A 27,223-nucleotide genomic window follows, 5' to 3' on the forward strand; every position below is an offset into this window, starting at 1 on the left:
AAATCCAAGATGGATTTATTTATTTTATATATTTTAATATTTTTTTGTGTTCATGATAATTGCTTTGCTACTTCCTCCAAAAACCGACAGTACGTGGAAGGAGCGTTTCGAGGAAGTAAACGGACGAAGTAGCGTTTTGACGAAGTAGGAAGGAACACACAGTCGCATAAAATCGACATTTTCCCATAGTAAATATATGATTTTTGGATGAAGGGACGCGAGGAAGGAACGAAGTGAAGTAGCGAAGTGTGAGTATGGGGCTTTAAAGTAAGACATTATTTTGTTTAAAACAATCAAAAAACTTGTAGACGAGCGTTTGTGAAATTATTTAACTTAAATAAGTTTTAAAGTACGCCAGCAATCTAAAAAACATAACTTATGTGTTCGAAAAAATAATTTGTTATATTAACAAATTATTAATGTTTAAATTAGACAAGGTTCTTAGCTACTCCAGATAGTGATACGGAATAATGGAGACTATTTATTTTTTCGCTTAACAAAAAATATAATTAAAACAGATCGTAACTTCGCATCGGCACTGCGTCATTTATTGCCATCTAACCATCGCATCGCAGCGTTTGCAACGTCTTAAATATTTAGATAATAGTGAAAGAAACTCGATTGTTTTACCAAAGTCTATATATTACAATAGATATATAGAAACAACCAGTCAAGTATTTAGACTTTGATTTTACTGTGTCAAATCTGTAATAAGGTAATAATGGAAGAAAAGCAAGATTATTGATTGAGTGAGACCTCGAAGAAATCATGAAAGATTCTGTGGGTAAGTAATTTCCAATTTTACTCAGATAATTATTATAATTTTAAGACTAATGCAACATAAAACGATAAATGCAAAATTCATGAATTCTATCTTTTGGTAAATTTAAAGGCAGGTTTATACAACATATCAATGGTTCTAATCATAAGAACATTTATAAACATAAGAGGTAAATCAATCATTTATTTATTTATACACCAATCATAATATTATCAATAGCAGAAATTTTCATGTTTTTTAGATAAAATCATCCCTGAAATTACTCAAATAAAATTTTCAGATAGCTTTGTATAATAATATATGTATAATAGTAAATTATTTCCAGGTGGAAAATTATTTATTTTATGGGAATTTATTCAAATAGAATATGCAAGTTTTTTTGTCTTTTTGCAAGTGTTTAACTTTTCTAAAGACAACGCAATAAGGAAACTACTAAACGAGTTGACAGATGATATTTCTTCAGGTAATATTATCTATAAAGTAACAGAAGTATCCGAGATTTAATAATTTTGTATTTAATTTTTTAGGCGCTAGAGCTAACATTGTAATGCAATTACTGGATTATATTTTGCCAACAATAAGTATACGAAAGGAAAAACCAGCAGGACGGTGGAAGCTCCCTCGCTTAGAAGTGGCTGAAGGATAACCATAAACCCTGAATCTACATAAGAATTTTCTCTAAGTAAGCATGTGTGCTTATCTACCCTAGCAAATTCCCTTTGTTGGTTTAGTAAAAAACTTTTCTAATGTAGGTGGTATATTAGTTCACTCACGCCAAGATACTATATACACCAGCACGTTTATTTTGTATTTGATAAAATAAAAGTATTTACTACAACATGCGATTTTTCTAAATTAGTACTTCTTCCTATGTACCTTAGTGAATTACCTCCCCATTTTTTGATAAAACGTTTGTTTATCACACACAACTATATTTTTCATCTGTTTTCAACTACTAAATTTTCTTTTGTAGAGTACATAATATTTTATTTGAAAAAACTAACGACTTTATTTCAAACACAAAAATGGTTATTAATTCTTAATAATTAATATTTTATAAATTACATAATAGTGTTATTTATATTAGGAGAGAAATTCTAGTCAAAATATTTAGATACGGAAAATAAGGTTTTGTCTGTTCCTATAGTGCTTAAGTATTTTATCTAATCTAGAGATGTTTTTTTTCTGTGTACGCAGGGTGAATCTTAAATAAGCGCAAATATTTTTAGGGGAAGTATAATTCAACCCCAGAAACACGTCTATGAAAAAAAAAATACAATCCAATCGTATCAAATCAGATTAAGAGAGAGACCATAATATTAAAAAACGAAACCATTTTGTAATATTACGAAATATTCAATTCTTTCAAAATTTGCAGATGACATAGAGAAATTTAAATCAAATTGAATATAACATCTATATTGACAATATTTTTTGCAAGTAAAAACAGATAAATAATGTGCAGTTTGTAATACAAAATCACATAATAACGCTGATAATTAGTACATTAGTTTTAAATTGCTTCGAGTTTGTTGTTTATCGTGGTGAATCATGAGTCACGTTATTTTAAAATAACTACATACTATATATACAGTTTGACAAATATAAGAAGAGACTTGGGGATAGCACCGGTCGCGTACACGATAGAGAGAGAACGCATTCGGCGGAAGAGAGATGCAGTTACGCTACGAAAAATCTGATTCAAGCATAATTCAAGCAAATTTGTGGGCTGTCCACTGCGCATCAAGGGGCGTCTCTTATTTTATATTTCTCACGTCTCTAGCTATATTTGTTAAGTTGTACGTTGTATTTCGAGATAAATATAAAGTAATCGATTTGACTGTTAAAAAGAACCTTGTCAGTCTCATTCAATTCGATAGTGATATCTAGTCGTTTATCGCGATGTTTGCTACGATAGTTACCAGTGTTTTAGCCTTAATTTTGACAGCATGGGCTGTAATAAAATGGAGAGGATCCTATTGGGAACGAAGAGGAGTTGTAGTGGCAGATACCACCAAATTCACTTTCAAAACAAAAAAGGCATTGTCTGAAATCATTTTCGACCAATACAGAAGAGGTAGAGAACTAAAACAAAAAGTTCTTGGAACGTACGTCTTCACCAACCCTTTTCTTATGGTCATCGATCCTGCTATTATTAAAAGAATCATGACGAAGGATTTTGACCATTTTCTGGGCCACGGAACATATCACCATCCTAAAGATGTGCTCAGTATGCATTTATTCAGCTTAGAAGGCGAAGAATGGAGGCATCTAAGGGTTAAACTAACTCCCACCTTTACTTCAGGTAAAATGAAGATGATGTTCGATACCTTAGTCGAAAAAACGCACGGATTGGAAAAAGTTGTTGGACAGTATGCTGATTCAGGAGAAGCATGTGAGATCAAAAACATTCTAGGTAGGTTTACAACTGATATCATTGGAAGCTGTGCATTTGGAATTGAATGCAACTCCTTGGAGGAGCCGAACAGTGACTTCCGGACCTTTGGTAAAAAGGTTTTTCAAAATGCCCCAAAACAATTATGGAAAATATTTGTAATACCCAAATGGATACTGGGCCAGCTGAATTTCAAACTTAGCGGAAATGATGTTACTGAGTTCTTCACCAAGGTCGTGAAAGACACGATCAAATATAGGGAAACGCACAATGTTTTGAGAAAGGACTTCATGCATCTGTTGCTTCAATTAAAAAATGGGGAAAAATCAATAACAGAGAATGAAATTATAGCCCAATGTTTTATTTTCTTTTTGGCTGGGTTTGAGACATCTTCAACTGCTATGAACTTTGCACTTTACGAGCTAGCAGTAAATGAAGACATCCAGGAAAAACTAAGGACAGAAATCGTTGAAGTTTTGGAAAAGCATGACGGAAAGGTGACCTATGATGCCGTGGCTGAAATGAAATATCTGGATTTAGTAGTAAATGGTAAGAAAAATATATATTTTTCCATAGTAACTGTTAAAATTGCCTTATATCTATCAAAAATAGTAGATAGCACTTTAACCGCAAGAGTAGATTAAATGATACTTTAACAGCGAGGATAGATTAAAAACTTTATTTCTTCTCGCACGTTTTTTAATTGCTTCCATTTTTGAAAATTTGTGTATTCCTTTTCATAAGTTATTCGGGATTTAAATGGAAGTAGTTTGGATATGGCGTTTGTCGCCTCAGCCTGAATATCTGTTGGTAATTTACTTATTTCGTTTTTAGCAGTTTTGAGCCATTTCTGTGGTTCCAATTCAATCATCAAAACTGACAACTAAAGAGACAGCTTTATTTATTTGTCAAATTACATAGAAACCAACGCCAACCCAGCACAGTATTTTTTCTACTCGTAATAAATTCCTTGAAATAATAATTTCTGAATATTTTTTGAAACGTAACTCGCTATGGAAAAATTTTTTTATAAAAGTTTTATACACGACGATAAAATTGCATTATTGTCTCCCGAAATTAAATAAAATACCATTTTATCGTCTTGTATAAAAAATAACTGTTTTTCTCTTTAAAACTTTCCAAGTTAAAACCAGATTTTAACTTGGTGGCTGTCTAGACCTCGTTACAAACATACTATTTTGCTGTTAGATATACAAGGAGTCCCAATATTCCGTGGACATAGAACTACTACATATTAAGTAATCAAAATAAGTTTATTGGACACAATTTACGTCTATACAAAAGTGCTGCGTTTTCCGCTAGAGGGTATCAAATTTTAAAGACATGAACACATTTTTTCAGATATTTTAAGAACCGTTAGTCCGATTTGAATGAAATTTTAGATGTATATGTTTTGCTAAGTGCTTTAACATTTGGCTCTCACAGAAATCAAGAAAATGTACGGGAAGTGTAAAAACTACCCCCACCCTACATAAATTTTAGTATAAATATTTTCCAACTCCACCAACGACAGATTTTCTTTTCGTAAAATAGTCCCTGTAGTATTTAATACATTTTTTGTCTCTTGTAAAAAAACGCTACATCGTCGGTGGAGTCGGAAAATATTTATACTAAAATTTATAGGGATGGGGGTAGTTTTCACCCTTTCCGTACTTTTTCTTGATTTTTGTGAAAGCCAAATGTTTTAGAGCACTTAACAAAACATAACACCCAAAATCTCATTCAAATCGGAATAACGGTTTTTAAAATATCTGAAAAAATGTGTTTATTTTTTTAAAGTTTGATGCCCTCTAGCGGACAAATGAAGCACTTTTGTATAGAGGAAAATTGTGTTCAATGAACATATTTTTCAAAAAAAGTCATAAAAACATCACTTATAAAGAATATTAAATTATCTATTAACATTTGAAATACCTATATCAAATTCCCATATCAAATGATCAACTTTTTTCCAGAAACTTTAAGGAAATTTCCACCAGTGTCTGCCATACCGAGAATCTGTAGTAAAACGTACAAAATTCCAGACACGGACATTGTTGTAGAAAAAGGCATTCGCGTACAAATTCCCGTTTGGGGTATTCACAGAGACCCCGAATATTACCCCAACCCTGATGTGTTCAACCCCGAAAACTTTACAGAAGAAAACAAAGCCAAAAGACCGGACTTCACATTTTTGCCATTTGGCGAAGGACCTAGGATGTGCATAGGTAAAAGACCATACTCATTCTATACAGGATGAGCCTTAAATAAGTGCAAATAATTTTAGGGGTAGTATACAAGGTTGTTCACCACATACGACACGGAGTATTGTAGCTAAACGATGAGATTTTTACAAATTGTAAGTTTGGGGTTCGTTGAAGAGTGTGTCCCAAATAAAAATAAAAAATATCAAAGTTGTATTTTTTTGAACGGAACACCCTGTATATTATTACATTTTTTGTTTCTACGATTAAAATAAAGGTAAATTTGATTAAGGTTTACTACACTTAAACCTTACCGTTTTTGAAATATTTTCAATTTTGTGCAATTGCAGTAAAAATTTTAAGGCTTCATTTCCCCAAGGGTATCTAAGTTTTTAATACTAAATATTTACTGAAGTTTATTTATTGATCAGTTATTGCGTTGCAATAATAAAAATAATACTACCTTATACAGAGTGTCTAAAAATTTATTCTAAATAATTTCTAGATTTAAACGGCAATAACTTGTTTAATTTAAATGGAACACCCTGTATATTTTTGGAAAATCAGATGCACAATTTTACCAAACCAAACCATTTTTTACCTATCTCTAAGTTTCCGTAGAAAATGCATCTTCTTGTAATTTAGAACTTATTTATCAATATACCCATGGAATACTGACATTTTAGATTATTTTTAAAGATGTACCAAAATTTAAAGAGTACAGATACTAATATTGTCGATATAATTCGTTTATTTCATTAAAAAAATAAAAAAAAACCTGTTTAAATATTTGTTAAAGAGAACCAATTAATATGATTCCAGTATTGAAATTATATTAACTGACTGTTTGCGTTGATTAATAATAATTGCCTCAAATACTAAAAAACTGATGTGTATTTTGAATGTGGTAAAAACTAACACCTTAAAAATGATATTCCATTTTTTAATAAATGCTTATTTATAACAACAGAGACGTTTATTTTCATAACTTATTATTATATTGATTTCTGATTCAAATCCACATTTATTTAGAATAATTTATTAACGAATACAATTAAGTATGTAATTAATTAGTATTTGGGCGGAAATAATGGTGTTATATTTAATTAATGGTATACTCTTTTATAAAGATTTAAATAATATTCTTTTTGCATACAAATGGGCTAGTAATATTATCGTTTTGCTAAAAATCATTTTGTACATTTATTGCTTTAAAAACAATCTAAAATGTCAATATTCCTTGGGTATAAATGAGGTCTAAATTATAAGAAAATGCATTGTCCACGAAAACTTGAAGGGATGGGTAAAAAATGGTATAATATAATTTGATAGACAATTAAATTGTGCATCTGATTCTCTTAAAATGTACAGGATGTTCCATTTAAATTAAACAAGTTATTGCCGTTTAAAGCTAGAAATTATTTAAAATAAATTTTTAGACACTCTGTATGAGGTAGTATTATTTTTATTATTGCAACACAAGAACTGATCAATAAATAAACTTCAGTACATATTTGGTATTAAAAACTTTGATACCCTTGGAGAACTGAAGCTTTAAAATTATTACTGCAATTTCACAAAATTGAAAATATTTCAAAAACGGTAAGGTTTAAGTGTGATAAACCTTAATCAAATTTACCTTTATTTTAATCATAGAAACTAAAAATATAATAATATACAGGGTGTTCCATTTAAAAAAATACAACTTTGATATTTTTTATTTATTTGGGACACGCTTATCTTGTATCTTGTAAAAATATTTTTAAATTGTAGCTCTAATAGTCCTTCAACGAACTCAAAACTTACAATTTGTAAAAATCTAATCGTTTAGCTAGTATACTCCGTGTCGTATGTGGTGAACAACCCTGTATCTCCTGACACCTGAAACACGATTATAACTTTTTTTTCGCGAAAAAAGTTAAAAATTTGGAATTTTTTGAAAATTTTTTTGGATTTTTTTTAGTTCTTAGTTAAAAACATAATTTCTTGATAATATGGCAACATAAATAGTAGGTTAAATTTACAAGAAAGAAAACCCAGAAATGCTCCTCAGTGGTCCTCAAAATTTAAGCATAAAGTTTTTTTTTTGGAAATTTTCAAAGTAAAATAACTCGGTTATTTTGGACTTATTGGAAAAACGGTAAAGAGAAAATATATTTCTTTAATCGAGATCTACCAGCCCTGAAAATAATTGCAATTATTTAACACTCACCCTGTATAATATCGTATGCTCGAAAAAAAACGACGTCAGCGATGGCTATGAAATGAAGATCACTGTCATTTTACATGTAAAATTATATGGAGAATGTCACCGATCGTCATTTCCAAGCCAACTGGACGCTTTTTTTTTCAATCATACGGTATATTATTATTATTTAGTTTTCCGGCGTTGCAAGTCCTTATGACACAAGCTCCGAACTTTACTTTTGTCCAGCTTTTGTTTGTATATATACTAAACATAAACAACATAGTTACCATAACAACAAACGCCTATCTTTAATTCAATTTTTCCTATCAAATTTTTATAATTTTAACTAAATAATATATTCAGGGTGTTTCAAAAAGCATGTGCCATCTCTCGCGGGGAGATTTCGCACGTAAAAATAAGATTTATTTTTCATATCAACATAGGTCCGATTCTGCTTTGTTTCGCAGCTACAGGGTGTTACAGTCTTTTCGATTTATTATAATTTTCTTCCAAGTACTTTTAGCGTTTCGAATTAAATCTTGAAGGTAAAAGTTACTATAAATGCGACATACATACTTTAAAGCAACAAAACATCGACATATTCACCAGGGACGTGCATATGGGTTATCATTGAAATATTTTTGTAAAAAAAGCATGTACGCCACTGACTTTTTTTTCTTGTTAGCGAAAAAGTGTAAGCAGTTTAATGCCGATTAAAAGTTGTCTCTTGATATTTTGTCGATTTCGGCCTCCTTGATGAGATACACGCAATTTTATTTATTTGCCTTGATCCAAGTCTAATAGCAACCTTTAAAAAAAAATTAATATCATTAACTTGCGAAAGTTTTAAATAAGTACTCATTGGTTCCTCATCAAAAAATATGAAAAAATTTCCTATAAACATGGGTATGGAAATGCATAGTTTTAGAGTTACAGGATGTTAAAACTTTTTAAAATTATGTTTTCCGTAATTATCTTAAATACCATTATTTTTTTATTTGAAATTGCTGTAGGTTAGACTAATAGTAATAATAATTAATAGCAATAATATTTAATAATGAATTAGGTAAAATATATAACTTATTAATTTTATTTTAATTTTATTAGCTGTGATTAATAAAATTGCGTTTATCTCAGCAAGGAGGTCGAATTGGACAAAATATCAAGAGAGAACTTTTAATCTGCATTAAACGGCCTACACAATTTTGATATCAAAAGAAAAAAAGACAGTGGCGCACATGTTTTTTTTATGAATTTTCCCTGATGAATTTATCGACACTTTTTTAACATGAAAATGTAACTTTTACCCTCAAGATTTCATTAGAATCACTAAAAGTACTTGAAAGAAAATTATAATAAATCGAAAGATTATTAAGACTAACATCTTGTAGCTGCGAAAGAGAGCAGAATCGGACCCATGTTGATATAAAAAATAAATCTTATTTTTACGTGAGGAATTTCCCCACGAGAGTTGACACATGTTTTTTGAAACACCTTGTAGATACATGCGTTTGTGACAATTTTATTAAAGACTCGAACTACGCACTCCCTAAAACACATACCGGGTGTTGCATCGTCGGACGGGACATAGGAAATCCCATGTAAATTTTAATGGGGTCAATTATTGGCTTCCCTAATTATTTTAGAGAATAATTCTATTTAGGTTTATTGAAGAGCACTAAAACCCACATTCAAAAGAATAACTTTAGATATTTTTGATTAGCTCGTTTACGAGTTATCGCCGATTTCTTTTAAATATTTCTCCTTTCTTATGGCCCTGTATTTACTTATGAGCACCAGTCAAGGTAAAGATAATTGTCAAATGAAGTTGTCATTTCAGAAATTTACCTATTTAGTGCTTTATTATTATTGAAAACTCATTCCTACATCGGAAATCTTAAAGATGTATTTATAAATACAAATTAATATGAATTAAAGTAAAATAAAGTAATCAATTACAAGGTTAATTATAGTATTATTACAATATTCAATAACTTATTAATTTAGGTACTATTAAATTGTTAGAACTTTAGGATTTAATAAGATGTTCAAATATTCCTCCATCGACTGCTAGACAATAACCCAGGCGATCATAAAATTCTCTTCTTACATTCGCTAGTTGGTAACCTGAAATTCTATTGCATTTTTTAACTCGTCTAGATTTGGGTATTTTTTATCCTTTTATATCCTGTTTTTTAAATGGCCCCAGAGAAAGAAATATTTGGCGAAATATCAGGAGACCTTGCTGGCCAATTTACTGTATGATTTAGGCCAATAACGTTTCCGTTAAAACTATTGTCTAAATATTCCCGAACAGCCAGGGTACTATGTGCTGGGCAGCCATTCATTTGGTACCAAACTTCCTGATTTTCCCTAGCGGCATCATGTAAAGCAGGTAAAATATGATTTTCGAGTAGTTCCAAATAATATTCTGCATTTAAATTTCGCGTAAGAAATAATGGCTCGATAATATTGAGTCCGAATATCCCTGCCCAAACATTTTCTTTCTGTGGATATTGCGTCCTTGTTTCGACAAACCTGTGTTGGTTTTCTTTGTTCCAATATCGATAATTTTGAACATTGGGTTCATTAGTTAAGGTAAACGTGCATTAGTCAGTGACACATATGTTTTTTAAAAATTCCCTATCCGTGTTTGCTCTTTCCATCATATCAAAACAAAACGCCTGCCGCCGTATTTTGTCCCCATCTCGTAGCTCTTGGTGCTTTTCATATTTGAAGGAATAGTATTTATGTCGTTTCAAAATTCGAAACGCTGTAGTGTGATCTATTCCTATTTCATCCTCAAGTTTCCTTGTGCTGATCTTTCCATCGTTCTCTTCCACGCACAATAAAACTTCCAAGTCGGTATCATTTCTTGCATTTTCTCTTTGTTCCTGCCTTGCTTCACATCTGCAGTTATTTATTAGGGTACCTTTGGTCTCAGATCTCCGGATATTCCTTGCGATTGTAGATTTTCCAGGTATCGGTCTATTCGGATACAGAGCAGCAAACATGTCCGACACCTTTCGATAACTATTTCCTTGATAATACTATTTAACCATCAATACTTTTTCTTCGGTAGTGTAATTCATGGCTAATATTTTCGATGTAGGTATGAGTTTTTAATAATAATAATAAAGCACTAAACAGATAAATTTCTGAAATGGCAACTTCATTTGACAGTTATCTTTTACCTTGACTGGTGCTCATAAGTAAATACAGGGCCATAAGAAAGGAGAAATGTTTAAAAAGAAATCGGCGATAACTCGTAAACGGGCTAATCAAAAATACATATCTAAAGTTATTCTTTTGAATGTGGGTTTTAGTGCTCTTCAATAAACCTAAATAGAATTATTCTCTAAAATAATTAGGGAAGCCAATAACTGACCCCATTAAAATTTACATGAGATTTCCTATGTCCCGCTCGACGATGCAACACCCGGTATATTAATAACTATTATATCTATGTAATTGAAAATTAATAATAAATAACAAAATATTAATTCATAAATAGATATTGATTTTGGATGTATATAGAAAATCCGAAAATATAAATTGTATATCTAAAACTATGCATTTGAAATAGTGGAAATCAATGTAGTAATGATGTACTTTTGGTCCACTCTGTATATGCAATGAAATATAACGTATTTTAGTATTGACTTTTTCAAAGAAGCCTATTACAACGAAAAATTCAAATTAAAAACTCACCAACATTTTAGTAAACAATAATTATGTTAATTTATGTATTAATAAATACTTCTTTTCTAGGTTTAAGATTCGGATTGTTACAAACCAAAGTGGGCTTGATCAGCTTGTTAAGAAACTACCGTTTTACGTTAAATAATAAGACTAAGATTCCTTTCGAAATGGAAAAGTCTGGAATTATTCTGAGCGTGAAAGGAGATATTTGGCTGGATGTTAAAAGAGTTTAAAATATTGGAGGATATTATTTTACAATTTATCTTATTTGTAATTGAAAGCTTTAAGACTTTGTATAATAAAATGTGTGTAATTATGTGATTGTTACGTTTAGGAAAAAAATAATTTAGAGAACTTTTATATTATTGTATAAGTATAGTAAGATTGTAATATATTTATTTATACTAGACTGTGTGGGTTCAACAAAATATATAATAATTATTGTTAATACGTTTCTGTATAGGTAATAACACAGTAATAAGTAGACACCTGTTCCAACATGGTTCCAACTATCGAACTATCTAAATCATTTTCAGCGTTACAAGTATTGTAGCATGATTTGAAAAGTGCATCTTTGTTATTGTAAATAAAACAAGCTGGTATATACTAGCCTTGTTTATATTACTAGGTATATTTTATTTTTAGGAACTGCTGTTGCCATTTCATATCTCATAATTTTTCTATCTCACACTAACATATATAAGTAATTCCTACCAATTTCCGAGATAAACAATAAAACGTGTAAAATTGACAAAAACATGATCTGTAATAGACATTGCTAAAATCATGAAATGAGCATTCTTAAAGTTGAAATTTGGGTTAAGAAAAGTCGATATATTTGATCTTTCTAAAAGAACCGATTGGATATCACATACAGATAAACATTATTTATGTCCATCTGTTATAAAATCGCTTAAATCTTTTTTATTTTAAATTCAACATGTATATTATTTAAGAAATCAAAAGAAAAATAGAATTGCTTTTCAACGATATATCATGTTTTTATTATACCTTTTTGGTTTCTTGGGTAAAGAGATTAAAAGAAATAATGATTCTAATATAGTTCTTTCTTAAAGAAAATCGTTACCAAGACAAATATTCCACTTATTTTAAGTATTTTTAGGCTAATTATAAGTATTAAAAATTGGCGCCAGGAGGCACATATATATAGCCGCCCATACTGAAATATGTTAATATCTCGAAAACTGCGACTTTGACTGATTTTGATGTTATTACAAATTTTGTTGCAAATATTATTCCTAATCTTAATTTGAAAACCGCGTTTCGCTAGCTACTGTAATTTTGGAGTAACGATTTTTTAAAATTTTTAACCCCCTCCCATACCCCCTTACCAACCCCCCACCCCCACCAAAAACTAATGGCCAGATTCTCGGGTGCCACAGTATTTTTGTGCCAAATTTGGTTAAAATCGATTCAGCGGTTTTTGAGTTATCGTGTTACAGACGGTAGACGGACAGACGGACAGACAGACAGACAGGCACTATGAAAATATTTTGTATTTAGGTCATTTATGACCCAAATAACTCATTTCGAGTGAAATTAAAAAAAAAAAAAAATTGCCGATCTTAATAGCCTACCCGAGGGGTGTCTCACTCGGGTAAAAAATGTACACGTACTGCCAAAATATCCTTCCACTGCTAAGCGACTGCTAATGCCTATGAAGAAGACTGCCTATAACTGCCATGTAATTATTATAGGCGACTGCCATAAGACTACCAATGACTGACATAAGAATGCCAATGACTGCCAAGAAAATGTACATGTAATTCCAATAGTGAGACACCCCTTGAGCCTACCATACATAGGTATAGAAGGCTAGGTATCAATAGTGGTATGGTCGGCTAATTAGACTTTTATTTGCTAAATTTCTAAAAGTGCCATGGTAACGAAATTCTTGAAATATAACAATATTAATAATTTCATAGAAACCGGAAGGTTTATTAGCCGACCATACCAACAGGTATGGTAGGCTATTAAGAAGAAAATGAGTTATTTGGGTCATAAATAACCTAAATACAAAATATTTTCATAGTGTCTGTCTGTCTGTCTGTCCGTCTGTAACACGATAACTCAAAAACCTCTAAACCGATTTTAACCAAATTTGGCTCAAAAATACTGTGGCACCCGAGATTCTGGCCATTAGTTTTTGGTGGGGGTGGGGGGTTGGTAAGGGCGTATGGGAGGCGTATAAAAATTTCAAAAAAATTGTAACTCCAAAATTACAGTAGCTAGCGAAACGCGGTTTTCAATTTAAGATTAGGAATAATATTTGCAACAAAGTTTGTAATAACATCAAAAGCAGTTTTTGAGATATTCCGTGATTCTGTAGTCCGTTTTTGAGAAAATCCGTGTGGACAACTCCAAACTCCCATCGGACGCGACCCTAGGTGGCGGATAGGGGAAATAACCGCGGACCAAAATTGGGAAAATTCCTTTACTTTGAAACTAAAAGAGCTGCCTACCATCTTTTTATTAACATATTTTAGTATGGGCTATACGGTTATACGTGCCTCCCGGCGCCAATTTTTTTTTTATTAAAGAATAAATATTATTATCTTTAAAACTCTGGTTGTTTTATTAATTTCTTGAAATTATCCCTAGTTTGTCCAATTACATAAATAATTGAACTATAATTTTCATTTTGTGGCATCATTTTGAAATGAAAATAACATATCTTGTTTTAAATACAGGTGTCGACTATATTATCTCATGTTTTCTAATTGCACCTGAAGGCAGTAATACCTGTTTACATAAAAATAAAAAAAAATGGCGCCGGGAGGCACGTATAGCCGCCCATACTAAAATATGTTAATAAAAAGTTGGTAGGCAGTTCTTTTAGTTTCAAAGTAAAGGAATTTTTCCAATTTTTTTTATCTCAAAAACTGCGACTTTGACTGATTTTGATGTTATTACAAATTTTGTTGCAAATATTATTCCTAATCTTAAGTTGAAAACCGCGTTTCGCTCGCTACTGTAATTTTGGAGTTACGATTTTTTTAAATTTTTAACCCCCTCCCATACCCCTTTATCAACCCCCCAACCCCACTAAAAACTAAAGGCCAGATTCTCGGGTGCCACAGTATTTTTGTGCCAAATTTGTTAAAAATCGGTTTAGCGGTTTTTGAGTTATCGTGTTACAGACGGACAGACGGACAGACAGACAGACACCATGAAAATATTTTGTATTTAGGTCATTTTTCACCCAGATAACTCATTTTCAGTGAAAATAAAAACACTTTTTTTGCCGATCTTAATAACCTACCATACCTGTTGGTATGGTCGCGCTCCGAAATTAAGTATTTTAAGACATACATTATACAAACTTTTTTAATCATTTTTATCTGCAGAATATGCTGCCGAAGATTCTTGAATTTAATTCGGACCACTCTGTATATTGTAGCTTCTTACAGTCCATTAAAGATTAAAATCGGTATATTTTTTGTCTAGAGCCTATATTAAGCTCGGTACACAGAGTTTGAATCAAACTACAAAAAATGTTTTTACCTATTTAAAATTATGGATAAATACTTAAAAAATAATTTTTATCAAAGAAACTACTCTCCAAGAAGGAAAAAAAACGCACAATTCCCTCATTTGAGGGTAGTTATTTAAAATAAACTCACATTGGGCCACATGGGTGTTGGTTTATTTTTTATCGTTACAAATAACAGTTGAAAGTGGAAGATCATCATGATATTTAAAAACATTTAAAAAAAGAGCACTGATAAAACGTGTTTAATGAATGCTAAACATATATTTAATTGTTTGAACTAAACCTAGTATAAAAGATAAATAATCCTTAGTTAATGAGGTATTCAGTGCATGGCTTCAGTGAGTTAACAGTCAGTTAAATATAATAAAACATGTTTATAGAAATCATATTCGTCGCGGTAATTTGTGCTATAGCTTATATGAAATGGATAAATACTTATTGGAAGCGTCGCGGACTTATTCAAATCGAACCAGACCTATTTTTCGGAAATGTCCGCAAAACCATTTTCGGAGACACGTCTCTATCAACCAGCGTACTACAAAGATACAACACTTTCAAGGTGGCCAATTCAAAACACGGCGGCATATACATCTTTACCAACCCAGTCTACATGCCAATCGATCCAGCTATAATTAAGAATATCATGCTAAGAGACTTTAGCCATTTCGTGAATCGAGGAAGCTATCACACACCCGAAGACATTTTGAGTATGAATCTGGTCAACATGGAGAATGAGGCTTGGAAGAATCTTCGAGCCAAGTTAACTCCTACCTTTACCTCGGGTAAGATGAAGATGATGTTCGAGACGTTGGTAGAGAAAACTGGAGGTTTGGAGAAAGCATTCGGCGAATACGCTGATTCTTTGGAGCCTTGTGCTGTTAAAGATGTGCTGGGACGCTTCACTACAGATGTTATCGGAAGTTGCGGTTTCGGAATTGAATGTAATTCCTTGGAGGACCCTGAAAATATCTTTAGAAAAGTCGGCAAGAGGGTGATAGAACCCAAACTTAGCAAGTTTATCTTTACTTCCCTTTTCCCTTGGAGGTTGCTAGGTAAATTAAAATACAAAAGATCCGGAAATGCGGTTGCAAACTTCTTTATAAATCTCGTCCAAGACACGATAAAACACAGAGAATCTAACAGGATATACAGAAAAGATTTCATGCAGCTGCTGTTAGAGTTGAAGAATACTGGAACCGTCAGTGATAACTCCGAATATATCTCTCAAAAATCAACTCGGGTAACCAAACAAGGAATATCAGTCAATGAAATAATAGCCCAATGCTTTATATTTTTCGTGGCGGGTTTTGAAACTTCCTCCACCGCTATGACGTTCGCTCTTTTAGAACTAGCTCAAAACCAAGATATCCAAAACAAACTGCGAAAGGAAATCGAGGATGTATTACTGGTACACGATGGAAAAGTAACATATGAAGCAGTAATGGAAATGAAATATTTAGACATGGTTGTCAACGGCAAGTATAATGAATAATGATTAGGGTAGGTCAAAAAAATCGACTATTTTTTTTTCACTGTATACCCTGAAAAAAAAGGTTGATAGACACCTCAAAAAAATTATCTTCAAGTATGAGCTCTTAATTTTAATAGGAAGGTCCTCTGCCTTTCAGTTTTCTATTTTTTCCTTATTATTAGAAAGAAAAATTCACATCTCCGAAGAAGAAAATTGCCTTAAAACAATCAGACTTCAACCTCGAATAACTTTCGAACGGTGAGGTTTACAAAAAAAAATTAGGAGACCTTTTTTGTAGAGAATTCAATTTCCTAAACATATGATAGCGCTTTCAGATGGAGCGGACCGTCCGCGACTTCGAGCAAGTACCATGAGTTTATATGAACAATTTCACATGGGTCGCGTATGCTCCGTCCGGATGATTTCGTCCGTCGGGCAACCGTCGACCCCTTGCTTCGACGGAGCGTCCGCGCGCGTACGGGCTACGTGTTTAAATACGCTATTTCACATACACGCGGACCGTCCGTCGCGGATAAAGTGCTGCGTTGCAATGTTCGAGCGTCTTTGCAGCTTAATAATAATGAGTGACTTTAAAATTGATACAGAACTATTGATCTACGCCGTGGAAAACCAAAGAAGTATATCGGATGTCTCCTGTGATCAATATAAAAACAAAAATATTAAAAACAAAGCATATGGAGACGTTGCGGCTGCAGTAGTATTCTAATTCTATAAGGATTCTTTTCTTGATATTTATAGGCAAAATCGTACTTATGTAATTATAAATTAGAATCGCCTTACCAAAAAACTATGTATACTAATAGATGTATAAATATTTGTATGCAGAATCTCTTGTTTATTATTGTTCATTAATAGTTTATTTTAATAACTTATCTAATAATATTAGGAAATGTTTTTGTTTACCAGCTTTACACTGTTCTTCCGGACATTTTCAAAATTGGGTACTACTGCAGCCGAAACGTCTCCATATGCTTTGTTTTTAATATTTCTGTTTTATATTGATCGCAGGAGACATCCCATATACTTCTTTGGTTTTCCACGGCGTAGATCAATAGTTCTGTATCAATTTTAAAGTCACTCATTATTATTAAGCTGCAAAGACGCTTGCACATTGCAACGCAGCACTTTGTCAGCGACGGACGGTCCGCGTAAATGTGAAATAGCGTATTTAAACACGTAGCCCGTACGCGCGCGGACGCTCCGTCGAAGCAAGGGCTCGACGGATGCCCGACGGACGAAATCATCCGGACGGAGCATACGCGCCCATGTGAAACTGTTCATATAAACTATGGTACTTGCTGGATGTCGCGGACGCTCCGTCGCGGACGGTCCGTCGCATGTGAAAGCGCAGTTATTAATTTGGAATTATTAAAATGAAATATTAAAAAATATTTTAGCATAGTCTTTTTGCGATTCAGTTATAATTACGACTTTGCCCATGAAAATAAAAAAGTGAAAGAAAAAAGTTGTTGACAATTTGATTTATCGATTATATTATACTATTTATCAACTGTTTCATATATACAGGAACTTAATAAAACATTTTTAATTAATTTGCGAGAAAAATATAATTTTTTTTATGAATGATGTGAATCCAATAAAAGATGTCACAAAAGCACCTTTTAAAAGTTTTTACTTAGAATTGGATGAACCAATATTCCCTTTTTCGTACGTTTTTGCCTTCTTCGTCGAATTAATGAAGCAATGGCAACAATGGTTTGCGTGTTCTGAAAATTCATGTCTATCGCCGACGGATTTAAAAGTTCATGTGAAAGCAGTCCGTCGGACCTTCAAAAAACACGACGGACGGTCCGTCGCATGTGAAAGCGCTGGAGGAGATATTTTTTCCAAATAGTAGATAACGAGATATGAATTTTTCTTTCTAGTAATAAGCAAAAAAAAGAAAACTGAACCTTCCTATTAAAATTAAGAGCTCATACTAGGAGATAATTTTTGTGAGGTATTTACCTACCTTTTTTTCAGAGTATAAAGTGAAAAAAAATAATCGATTTTTTTGACCCACCCTAAAATACAGTATTGAATGTACATATTATTCGAAATGTAATCATTTTTGTATTAACAATTTTAGAGGCAATGAGAAAATATCCTCCAGTACCAGTTATTTCTAGAATGTGCAATAGAAGATATGAAGTGCCTGGTACAGACGTAGTCATTGAAAAAGGCATTCGCGTTCATTTTCCGGTTTATGGTCTTCATAGAGATCCAGATTATTATCCAAATCCGGAAGTTTTCAATCCCGAGAATTTTAGTGAAGAAAATAAGGCTAAAAGACCCGAATTCACGTTCTTACCATTCGGGGAGGGACCAAGAATGTGTATAGGTAAGTTCTTTATTAGTTCCTATATCATCCTGAGTATCAGAGGGTTTGGAGACAAATGGTAACAATTTGGTCTCAGGTGTTATTGGTCCTTGAATTCTTTAGTCATTGCTTGTAATGCATACTTTAGTGTGTTATATATTTGTTTGAAAATATACTATACTGGGTGGGTCTCAAAAGTGACACACCGTTATGTAAAATACTTAGGTTTTATATTTATATAATTTATTAGGAATATTTATTAATTTAGATGTTTATATTAATACAACGAAGGCCAACTGAGCAGTGTTTTATTCTGAATTTGAACTTATACAGGGTGGTCCGAACTGTATTCCGGAAACTTTAGCAGCATATTCTGCAGGTAAAAATAAGTAAAAAAGTTCGGGTACTGTTTGACCAGCGGATCTGTAGCTACGGAAGGAATGCGAGAAAAAAAAATCGATATTGCCACGTTTATCTATAAAATTGCAAAATTGCCAGACATGAACTATAAATTTAATATATTTTTATTATATATAATGTGTTTAGCATATATTCTGACGTATATTACTAAGGAATTTTAACGTAGTTTATATTGTTCGATATGTTTTATTTAATAACTTATTTCTTTCATTCTGTATAATGCCTATTATGAAAGTTGAAAGATTTTCAACGATATCATTGGCAAACCGGCATCGCCGCGCATGGCCGCCTATTCATCGAACATGATTGGCAGTACGTCACAGGATTTGTTACCACGCGGTTGCCATGGCTTTTACGCCTTTCCTATTCGCTTGCTTTATCCCCAACTTCACGGTCTCTTCTGAAAAGAGTAGGAATATTGAATACTATTGAAATATCCAGTGGCGGTGTCATTTTTTTGATCATTATTACTTTATTTCATTATTTTATACCGGTTATCCTAAACTTTATTCCTATATTTTTAGTATATTTGATAGTTAAGTTGTGTTTTATTGTTTTGTTATCTTGTTATAATGTTTTTCGTTCGTAGTTTTTAATTATTAATATCAAGTTTGATCGTATATTTGTGTTTTAAAACGAATAAATTTGTTAAGGGTAAGACGCTACATAGTCAGACAAGAGAAATAATAGCTAATTTATATAGGTAAGTTAATAATAACGTGGATGAAATCTCATTTGGTGTATTTCCTTGTGTTCATAATAGGGTTTGCGATGAAGAAGCTACAGAGAGTTCGCTTGAGTTGCCGCTTAAACGTAAACTTGAGCGGATATTTCTTTATACCGGAGTTAGCGTATCGGCTATAAAAAAATTCACACAGAAGATAAAAAAAAGGCTGAAAACTAACCCCGATAAAATGATATCCTCTCTGGAAAGAAACGACCACGTGAGACTGCTGTCGAAAAGCTCAACGACTTTTTCGAAGTGGTCAGGAATTTGATAAATAGATTTTATCTCGAATTCAAACTCGTCCCCACAATTAGAAAGCTTTTGCAAAAATTGCAGGAAGAATCGAATTTTCCTTTTGCAGGGAAACGCTTAGGGGGTTATTAAAATCAAATGAATTTTTTTGGCGTAAATGTTAAAATAACAGATAAATATTAATGGAGCGGCCCATTATATTGCAGAGAGAGATATAAATATATATACGCGAAATTCGAAAATATAGCCAAGTATTATCTATTTGGATGTAACATATGGGTAGACAATGACCTAACCTTTAAAAACTGCTGGCGGAGCGATACCATATCTGGTGTAATAGGCAATATCAGATCTACTGATGAGTAAAATTATGTTTTGTTTGCGCTTCCAAAGTTAACTATTTTCAAGATTTTTTTTTGCTGGAAATAGTTATATCTAAAATTATGTATTATAGAAAAAAATATAGTTAGTACAGATATATAAATAAATATACCTCAAGACTCAGTCTTGATCATCTGCTGATGGCAGACATGGTTAGCGAAACGTGCGTCCAGTGTAAAATTAAAAGTGTTTTGGTGTATTGTACTGATTTAGTGTTTTATTTTGCTGTGTAACACCAAAGGTTCCAACCCCAGCTGTAATTATTTCTTCTATTATATTAACAACACAATAATAAAATGATTCAAAATATTTAAGGGAGCTTTAATAAAAGCTTTTAGTGTTTATCTGCTAACTCAACAGTAACGATTCAAACAGCATAAAGTTTTTTGAAAAAAATTATTAATCTGAGTATTATATTTATGATACACATTATTTTCATATAACACCGTACGCCCATGCCTATTTTATGAATGAAATTGGGCGTGTTTTGTTTACAACTGCGTTCCCCTGCCGATACCCCGTAGCTACAGATCCGTTGGTCACACTATATATCATATAAATTGTGTAATGAGATTATAAGTTCATAGTAAAAGCGTTACAGAAAATTATTTTCTTCTTTTTAGAGCATTTAAATAAAAGCTTGTTTTTGAAAATGTTTTAAAAGCTTTTATTTAATTTGCAATGTATGTATTTATGTATTTCCCGCGGCTTTTGGATTGTTTGTTTTTGTCTCTGTCTAACACATTTGAATTGGCGGTATCAATTGTTTTTGATAAACAGTAAAATTGTCACGTGATGGTTATCTTTCGTGATTTATAGTATTTTTAGTTTTTTGTTTAATAAAAATTTTATTTTTCATAGATATTTGTTTAATGTTTTTTTTTTCATTTTACATCCCCAATGAGCCCATGGGTATTCTTACGTAATTTACTGGCAGTCTCGTTGTGAAAGGAATCATCAGAAGCATTTTATATTTGATCTTTTACATGTTACATGATTGGAAAGCTCCAATTCCCCAATTCCCGATTTCCAGTAATCAAAACGAAATTTGCCGTATTTCAAAAACGGCAAGAGTGGCTGGTATAGGGTTTGAAGCAGGATGAGGCAGGATTATAGCAGAAAAAGCAGGAACTTGTTTCTGCCATCCTGCTTTTATTGTGTTGCTATGTGTGACGTCACCAATCAGACTTAAACTTGCTGTATCTTAAAAACAGCAAGTGTTGCTGGGATGAAATTTAGAGCAGGATGTAACAGGGGTATAGCAGCGCAAGCAGGAACCAGTTTTGGCGATTCTGCTTCTCATGTGTTGCCAACTAGGAAGTCAACAACCAAAATAAAAGTAACTATAGTTCAAAATTGGTAGGTGTGGCTGGATTGGGATACGAAGCAGGATAAAGCAGGATTGTAGCAGCCCAAGTACTGTTTGACCAGCGGATCTGAAGCTACGGAAGGAATGCGAGAAAGAAAAATCGACATTGCCACGTTTATCTATAAAATTGCAAAATTGCCAGACATGAACTATAAATTTAATATATTTTTATTATATATAATTTGTTTAGCATATATTCTGACGTATATTACTAAGGAATTTTAACGTAGTTCATATTGTTCGATATGTTTTATTTAATAACTTATTTCTTTCATTCTGTATAATCTGCTTATTATGAAAGTTGAAGATTTTTCAACGATATCACTGGCAAACCGGCATCGCCGCACATGCCCGCCTTTTCATCGAACATGATTGGCGAGAGTACGTCACAGGATTTGTTACCACGCGGTTGCCATGGCTTTTACGCCTTTCCTATTCGCTTGCTTTATCCTCAACTTCACGGTCACTTCTAAAAAGAGTAGGAATATTGAATACTATTGAAATATCCAGTGGCGGTGTCATTCTTTTGATCATTATTACTTTATTTCATTATTTTATACCGGTTATCCTAAACTTTATTCCTATATTTTTCGTATATTTGATAGTTGTGTTTTATTGTTTTGTTATCTTGTTATAATGTTTTTCGTTCGTAGTTTTTAATTATTAATATCAAGTTTGATCGTATATTTGTATTTTAAAATGAATAAATTTGTTAAGGGTAAGACGCTACATAGTCAGACAAGAGAAATAATAGCTAATTTATATAGGTAAGTAGAATAATAATAATATAATTAGAATATTAAAATTAAATATTGGCTAAAATAAAAAGCACACATTTTACCTAAATATTTTAGCTATACTAAAATAAATATAAATAAACGTGGATGAAATCTCATTTGGTTTATTTCCTTGTGTTCATAATAGGGTTTGCGACGAAGAAGCTACAGAGAGTTCGCTTAAGTTGCCGCTTAAACGTAAACTTGAGCGGATATTTCTTTATACCGGAGTTAGCGTATCGGCTATAAAAAAATTCACACAGAAGATAAAAAAAGGCTGGAAACTAACCCCGATAAAATGATATCCAGCCCTGGAAAGAAACGACCACGTGAGACTGCTGTTGAAACGCTCGACGACTTTTTCCAAGTGGTCAGGAATTTGATAAATAGATTTTATCTCGAATTCAAACTCGTCCCCACAATTAGAAAGCTTTTACAAAAATTGCAGGAAGAATCGAATTTTGGCAGGGAAACGCTAAAGGGGTTATTAAAATCAAATAAATTTTTTTGGCGTAAATGTCAAAATAACAGATAAATATTAATGGAGCGGCCCATTAAATTGCAGAGAGAGATATAAATATATACGCGAAATTCGAAAATATAGCCAAGTATTATCTATTTGGATGAAACATATGGGTAGACAATGACCTAACCTTTAAAAAGTGCTGGCGGAGCGATCTGGTGTAATAGGTAATATTGGATCTACTGGTGAGTAAAATTATGTTTTGTTTGCGCTTCCAAAGTTAACTATTTTCAAGATTTTTTTTTGCTGGAAATAGTTATATCTAAAATTATGTATTATAGAAAAAAATATAGTTAGTACAGATATATAAATAAATACACCTCAAGACTCAGTCTTGATCATCTGCTGATGGCAGACATGGTTAGCGAAACGTGCGTCCAGTGTAAAATTAAAAGTGTTTTGGTGTATTGTACTGATTTAGTGTTTTATTTTGCTGTGTAAGACCAAAGGTTCCAACCCCCAGCTGTAATTATTTCTTCTATTATATTAACAACACATAATAATAAAATGATTCAAAATATTTAAGGGAGCTTTAATAAAAGCTTTTAGTGTTTATCTGCTAACTCAACAGTAACGATTCAAACAGCATAAAGTTTTTTGAAAAAAATTATTAATCTGAATATTATATTTATGATACACATTATTTTCATAAAACACCGTACGCCCATGCCTATTTTATGAATGAAATTGGGCGTGTTCTGTTTACAACTGCGTTCCCCTGCCGATACCCCGTAGCTACAGATCCGTTGGTCACACTATAAATGTATGTCCTAAAATGATTATTTTTGGAGATACAGGGTGTAGAAGTTTCAATTTTATTTCGATTTTTTCCAAATAATTTCTTAAGTAACGTCAATATTTGGATGAAAATTGGTGTATGGGAGTTTTTTAGCATGAGAAATTTGATTTTGATGTCAATATGTCTCCTACTTGTAAAGGGCGCCACCTACATATTTTTTAACTGGTTTGAAGAGAATAACTTTTCGTACCTGTATAAAACTAGTAAGTTAAAAATTATACATTTACGACGTTTTCAACGTAAAAAAGGTCTCTTGGTAAAAATCGTTACGAGTAATGGTTTTCGAGATATTTGGAATCTAAATTATCAATACCTGTCATCACTGACATAAATTAAACATGTTGACTAAATAGTTATTAGACTGAAATCATAAATTTTAAATGTTTCTATGCTAAAATTTCAACAGAAGCTGTTTTATCGTCATTTTTTGCAGAAAAAATTATGATTAATTTAAAAAAAATAAAAATTTCCCAAATTTATTAATTCAGTGAAATAACTATCTACTCAACGTGTTTATTTTTCGTTAATAATGACATATTTTCATTCTAAATATCTTGAGAATGGTTGCTCGTAGCTATTTTACCAAGAGACATATTTTACGTAGAAAATCACGGAAATGTATATTTTTTTACTCAGTAGTTTTATACAGGTATGGACAAAAAGTTATTATACTTCAAAACAGTTAAAACACATGTAGGTGGCGCCCCCTACAAATAGGAATCAGATTGACATCAAAATCAAATTTTTCACGTCAAAATACTCCCAGACACCAATTTTCATCCAAATATTGACGTTACTTCAGAAATTATTTGGAAAACATTGAAATAAAAATGAAACTTTTACACCCTGTATCTCTGAAACCAAGCATTTTAGGACATACATTTATATGAACTTTTTTACTTATTTTTATCAGTCAAATATGCTGCCGAACTTTCCGGAATACAGTTCGGACCACCCTGTATATCGATAGCACATAATATAAAAACTAGCCAAACCAAATTCCTTAATATATAAAAAAAACATTTACACTTAGAAACTAACCATTTCATTATTCTACAAAATAATATTCAAATATATTAGACCTTATAACATTTTTATTTTTTTAGACAAAAAACAAGACTTGGTATGTTAGAATGTATATGATATAAATTAGGATTAATTGACGTATTCAATCACTTCACTTCACTTGTTGGTCACTTCTTGTCTTATTTTCGGAAATGACTACAACTTTTAATTTTTAAATGACACTGTCGGTATATTTCTACTTTCCTGGATAGAAAATGATACTCTGAATATAATGACATATCGTATGTCAACTTTTGACATTTTCGCATATTTATGGTTTATTTGAAATTGTAAAATGCGGTTCATAACGACAGTTTAACTCGAAATACCAAGTGTGTGGTACCAAATTATTCGTAAAAAAATGCTTTTTGCAAATATGACACGAAAGACACGAAAAGCATTAGACGATCAAAACTAATTTTCCAAGACTGCTTGATTAAAAATTAGTGATTTTAACACAGCCATGGCACTCTAGAATGACATTTAAAATACGAGTTTTTAAACGAAAATGTCAAAAGTTGACATATGATATGTCATTCTACTCAGAGTGTCATTTTCTATCGAATAAAGTAGAAATATACCGAGGGTGTCATTTAAAAAGCAAAAGTTGTAGGCATTTCCGGTGAAACAGGAAGTGACCAAAAACAATTGAATACGTCAATCAATTCTAATTTATGTCGTATACCTACCAACATAATAAATGTTGTTTTTTTATCTAAAAAATTACAAAAGTAATAGGGGTGAGCCATTTTCGAGACGCACCCGGTATACTCTTATAAAAATTATTATCCTAGGTAATCTTTTTTAATTTTTTTTTAGGTTTAAGATTTGGTTTATTACAAGCAAAAGTTGGACTGATCAGCGTCATAAGAAATTTTAACTTTACACTGAGCAAACGGACACAGTTTCCATTGAAAATGGAAAAAACTAGTACTGTTTTGTCAGTGAAAGGAGAAGTATGGTTGGACGTTAAAAGAATTTTAAAATAACTAAATTTTATTTTAATTGAATATTATATTGAATATAATTAATTTGGATTAACATTAAACTAGGTACATTGTGTAGATTGAAAATTAATAATAAAATAAGGAAGGCTTGTCTTGTGTTGACAGTAAGAATGAATATTAATATTTTCTATTATAGTACTGTCAAGCGATTGTCTATGACTGTGAAGAAGACTGCATATGACTGCCATGTATTTATTATGGGTGACTGCCGTAAGACTGCCAATGACTGCCAGCGACTGCCAATAAAATGTACAGTGTGTCCCATTTTAGTTGAAATCATAGGGTATCTCCGTTATTAGTGAAGATAGAAGGGTGCGTTTTGCACAAACCTGTCCCACTTTTTCGTCAAACGGAAGATGCTGCAAACAAAATTTTCATAGCCCTTTTCATTTCTGAGCTACAGGGTCTTTTCGAAAATTTTACAATTTGGGACACCCCCTGTATCTCTGTTATTGTTAAAGGTATCGAGAAGGCGAAACCTGCTTATTGTAGAACTTTTTACGTAGAATACAGTGGCGTAGTCTGTTTTTCTATCAAAAAAATATTTTTGAAAATATGAACTAAAGTTATGTTTTTTCAAATGGAACACCCTATATATTTATAAATCATATGATATATCACTCTATATTTATTTTCACTATTTACTGCAATATTTAAAATATATCATTTTCTTATTAGTAGGCCGTGATAAATAACAAAAAATCAAAATGGTATTTACTAAAATAGTCATACACATATTAAAATTTGGTTGGTTATTGATATATTTTACTTTTGAAATAACTGTTACCACTGAAACTGTGAATATATTTTTCCTTTTTTTTATAACGGGATGGGTTTGCAAATATCTAAATCTTGAATTATTAAAGCATTTTTCAGGTGTTCGACATTGTTGTAGTGCCCACGATATATTTCGTATTTCAAAAATCCCCAAAATCAGAAATCGAGAACGGCGAAATCCGGGAATCGAGGAGGCTATCAATATGCGTTCATTGGTTCCAATTCATTGATTTGAAAAATAATAATTTAACAGTATTCTAATATTTCCATAGTTATGAGGGGGAATGTTCCCCATCTTGCTGAAAGTATATTTCACGTAAATTAGCTAAAGGAATATCTAAAATTTCCGATACGATAGATTATTCTTACGTATACACGTATTCCAAGATTTACAAATAGCGGTAGAGAGTTAAGTTTCCCTAATATATAAAGAATTTATTAGCGGCTCCCAAAATAAAACAAGAGACAGATAGCAGTATACTTTTAATAATTCTTTAGTTTCTTTTATTATCAATCATGGCCTACTAATAA

General features: G+C 31.9%; 3 protein-coding genes across 3 annotated transcripts in view; 2 read left to right on the forward strand and 1 right to left on the reverse strand.

Annotated features, from left to right (window-relative positions):
- LOC115874733 (amyloid-beta-like protein) overlaps window positions 1–27,223 on the reverse strand; it is a 298,193-nt gene that overhangs the window by 45,993 nt on the left and 224,977 nt on the right. The window lies entirely within an intron of this gene.
- On the forward strand, window positions 2,512–12,262 carry LOC115874736 (probable cytochrome P450 6a23). Its single transcript, XM_030890007.1, has 3 exons — window positions 2,512–3,725; window positions 5,153–5,404; window positions 11,340–12,262. The coding sequence occupies exons 1-3, from the start codon at window positions 2,684–2,686 to the stop codon at window positions 11,501–11,503; spliced, it is 1,458 nt and encodes a 485-aa protein (XP_030745867.1). The 5' UTR covers window positions 2,512–2,683; the 3' UTR covers window positions 11,504–12,262.
- On the forward strand, window positions 15,106–26,019 carry LOC115874734 (cytochrome P450 6a2-like). The gene is made up of 3 exons (XM_030890004.1): window positions 15,106–16,259; window positions 18,366–18,617; window positions 25,728–26,019. The coding sequence occupies exons 1-3, from the start codon at window positions 15,155–15,157 to the stop codon at window positions 25,895–25,897; spliced, it is 1,527 nt and encodes a 508-aa protein (XP_030745864.1). The 5' UTR covers window positions 15,106–15,154; the 3' UTR covers window positions 25,898–26,019.

The sequence above is a fragment of the Sitophilus oryzae genome, unplaced genomic scaffold (assembly GCF_002938485.1).
Source record: "Sitophilus oryzae breed Bouriz unplaced genomic scaffold, Soryzae_2.0 scaffold_1297_pilon_pilon, whole genome shotgun sequence".
In the NCBI taxonomy this organism is placed as follows: Eukaryota; Metazoa; Arthropoda; class Insecta; order Coleoptera; family Curculionidae; genus Sitophilus; species Sitophilus oryzae.

What these genes read in the sequence shown, in the direction of transcription:
- LOC115874736 (XM_030890007.1), top strand. Translation starts at nt 2,684, where the DNA reads ATGTTTGCTACGATAGTTACCAGTGTTTTAGCCTTAATTTTGACAGCA. An exon ending in TCTGGATTTAGTAGTAAATG is followed by an intron (nt 3,726 to 5,152) that starts GTAAGAAAAATA and finishes ACTTTTTTCCAG; the next exon opens with AAACTTTAAGGAAATTTCCA. An exon ending in AGGACCTAGGATGTGCATAG is followed by an intron (nt 5,405 to 11,339) that starts GTAAAAGACCAT and finishes CTTCTTTTCTAG; the next exon opens with GTTTAAGATTCGGATTGTTA.
- LOC115874734 (XM_030890004.1), top strand. Translation starts at nt 15,155, where the DNA reads ATGTTTATAGAAATCATATTCGTCGCGGTAATTTGTGCTATAGCTTAT. An exon ending in TTTAGACATGGTTGTCAACG is followed by an intron (nt 16,260 to 18,365) that starts GCAAGTATAATG and finishes TAACAATTTTAG; the next exon opens with AGGCAATGAGAAAATATCCT. An exon ending in GGGACCAAGAATGTGTATAG is followed by an intron (nt 18,618 to 25,727) that starts GTAAGTTCTTTA and finishes ATTTTTTTTTAG; the next exon opens with GTTTAAGATTTGGTTTATTA.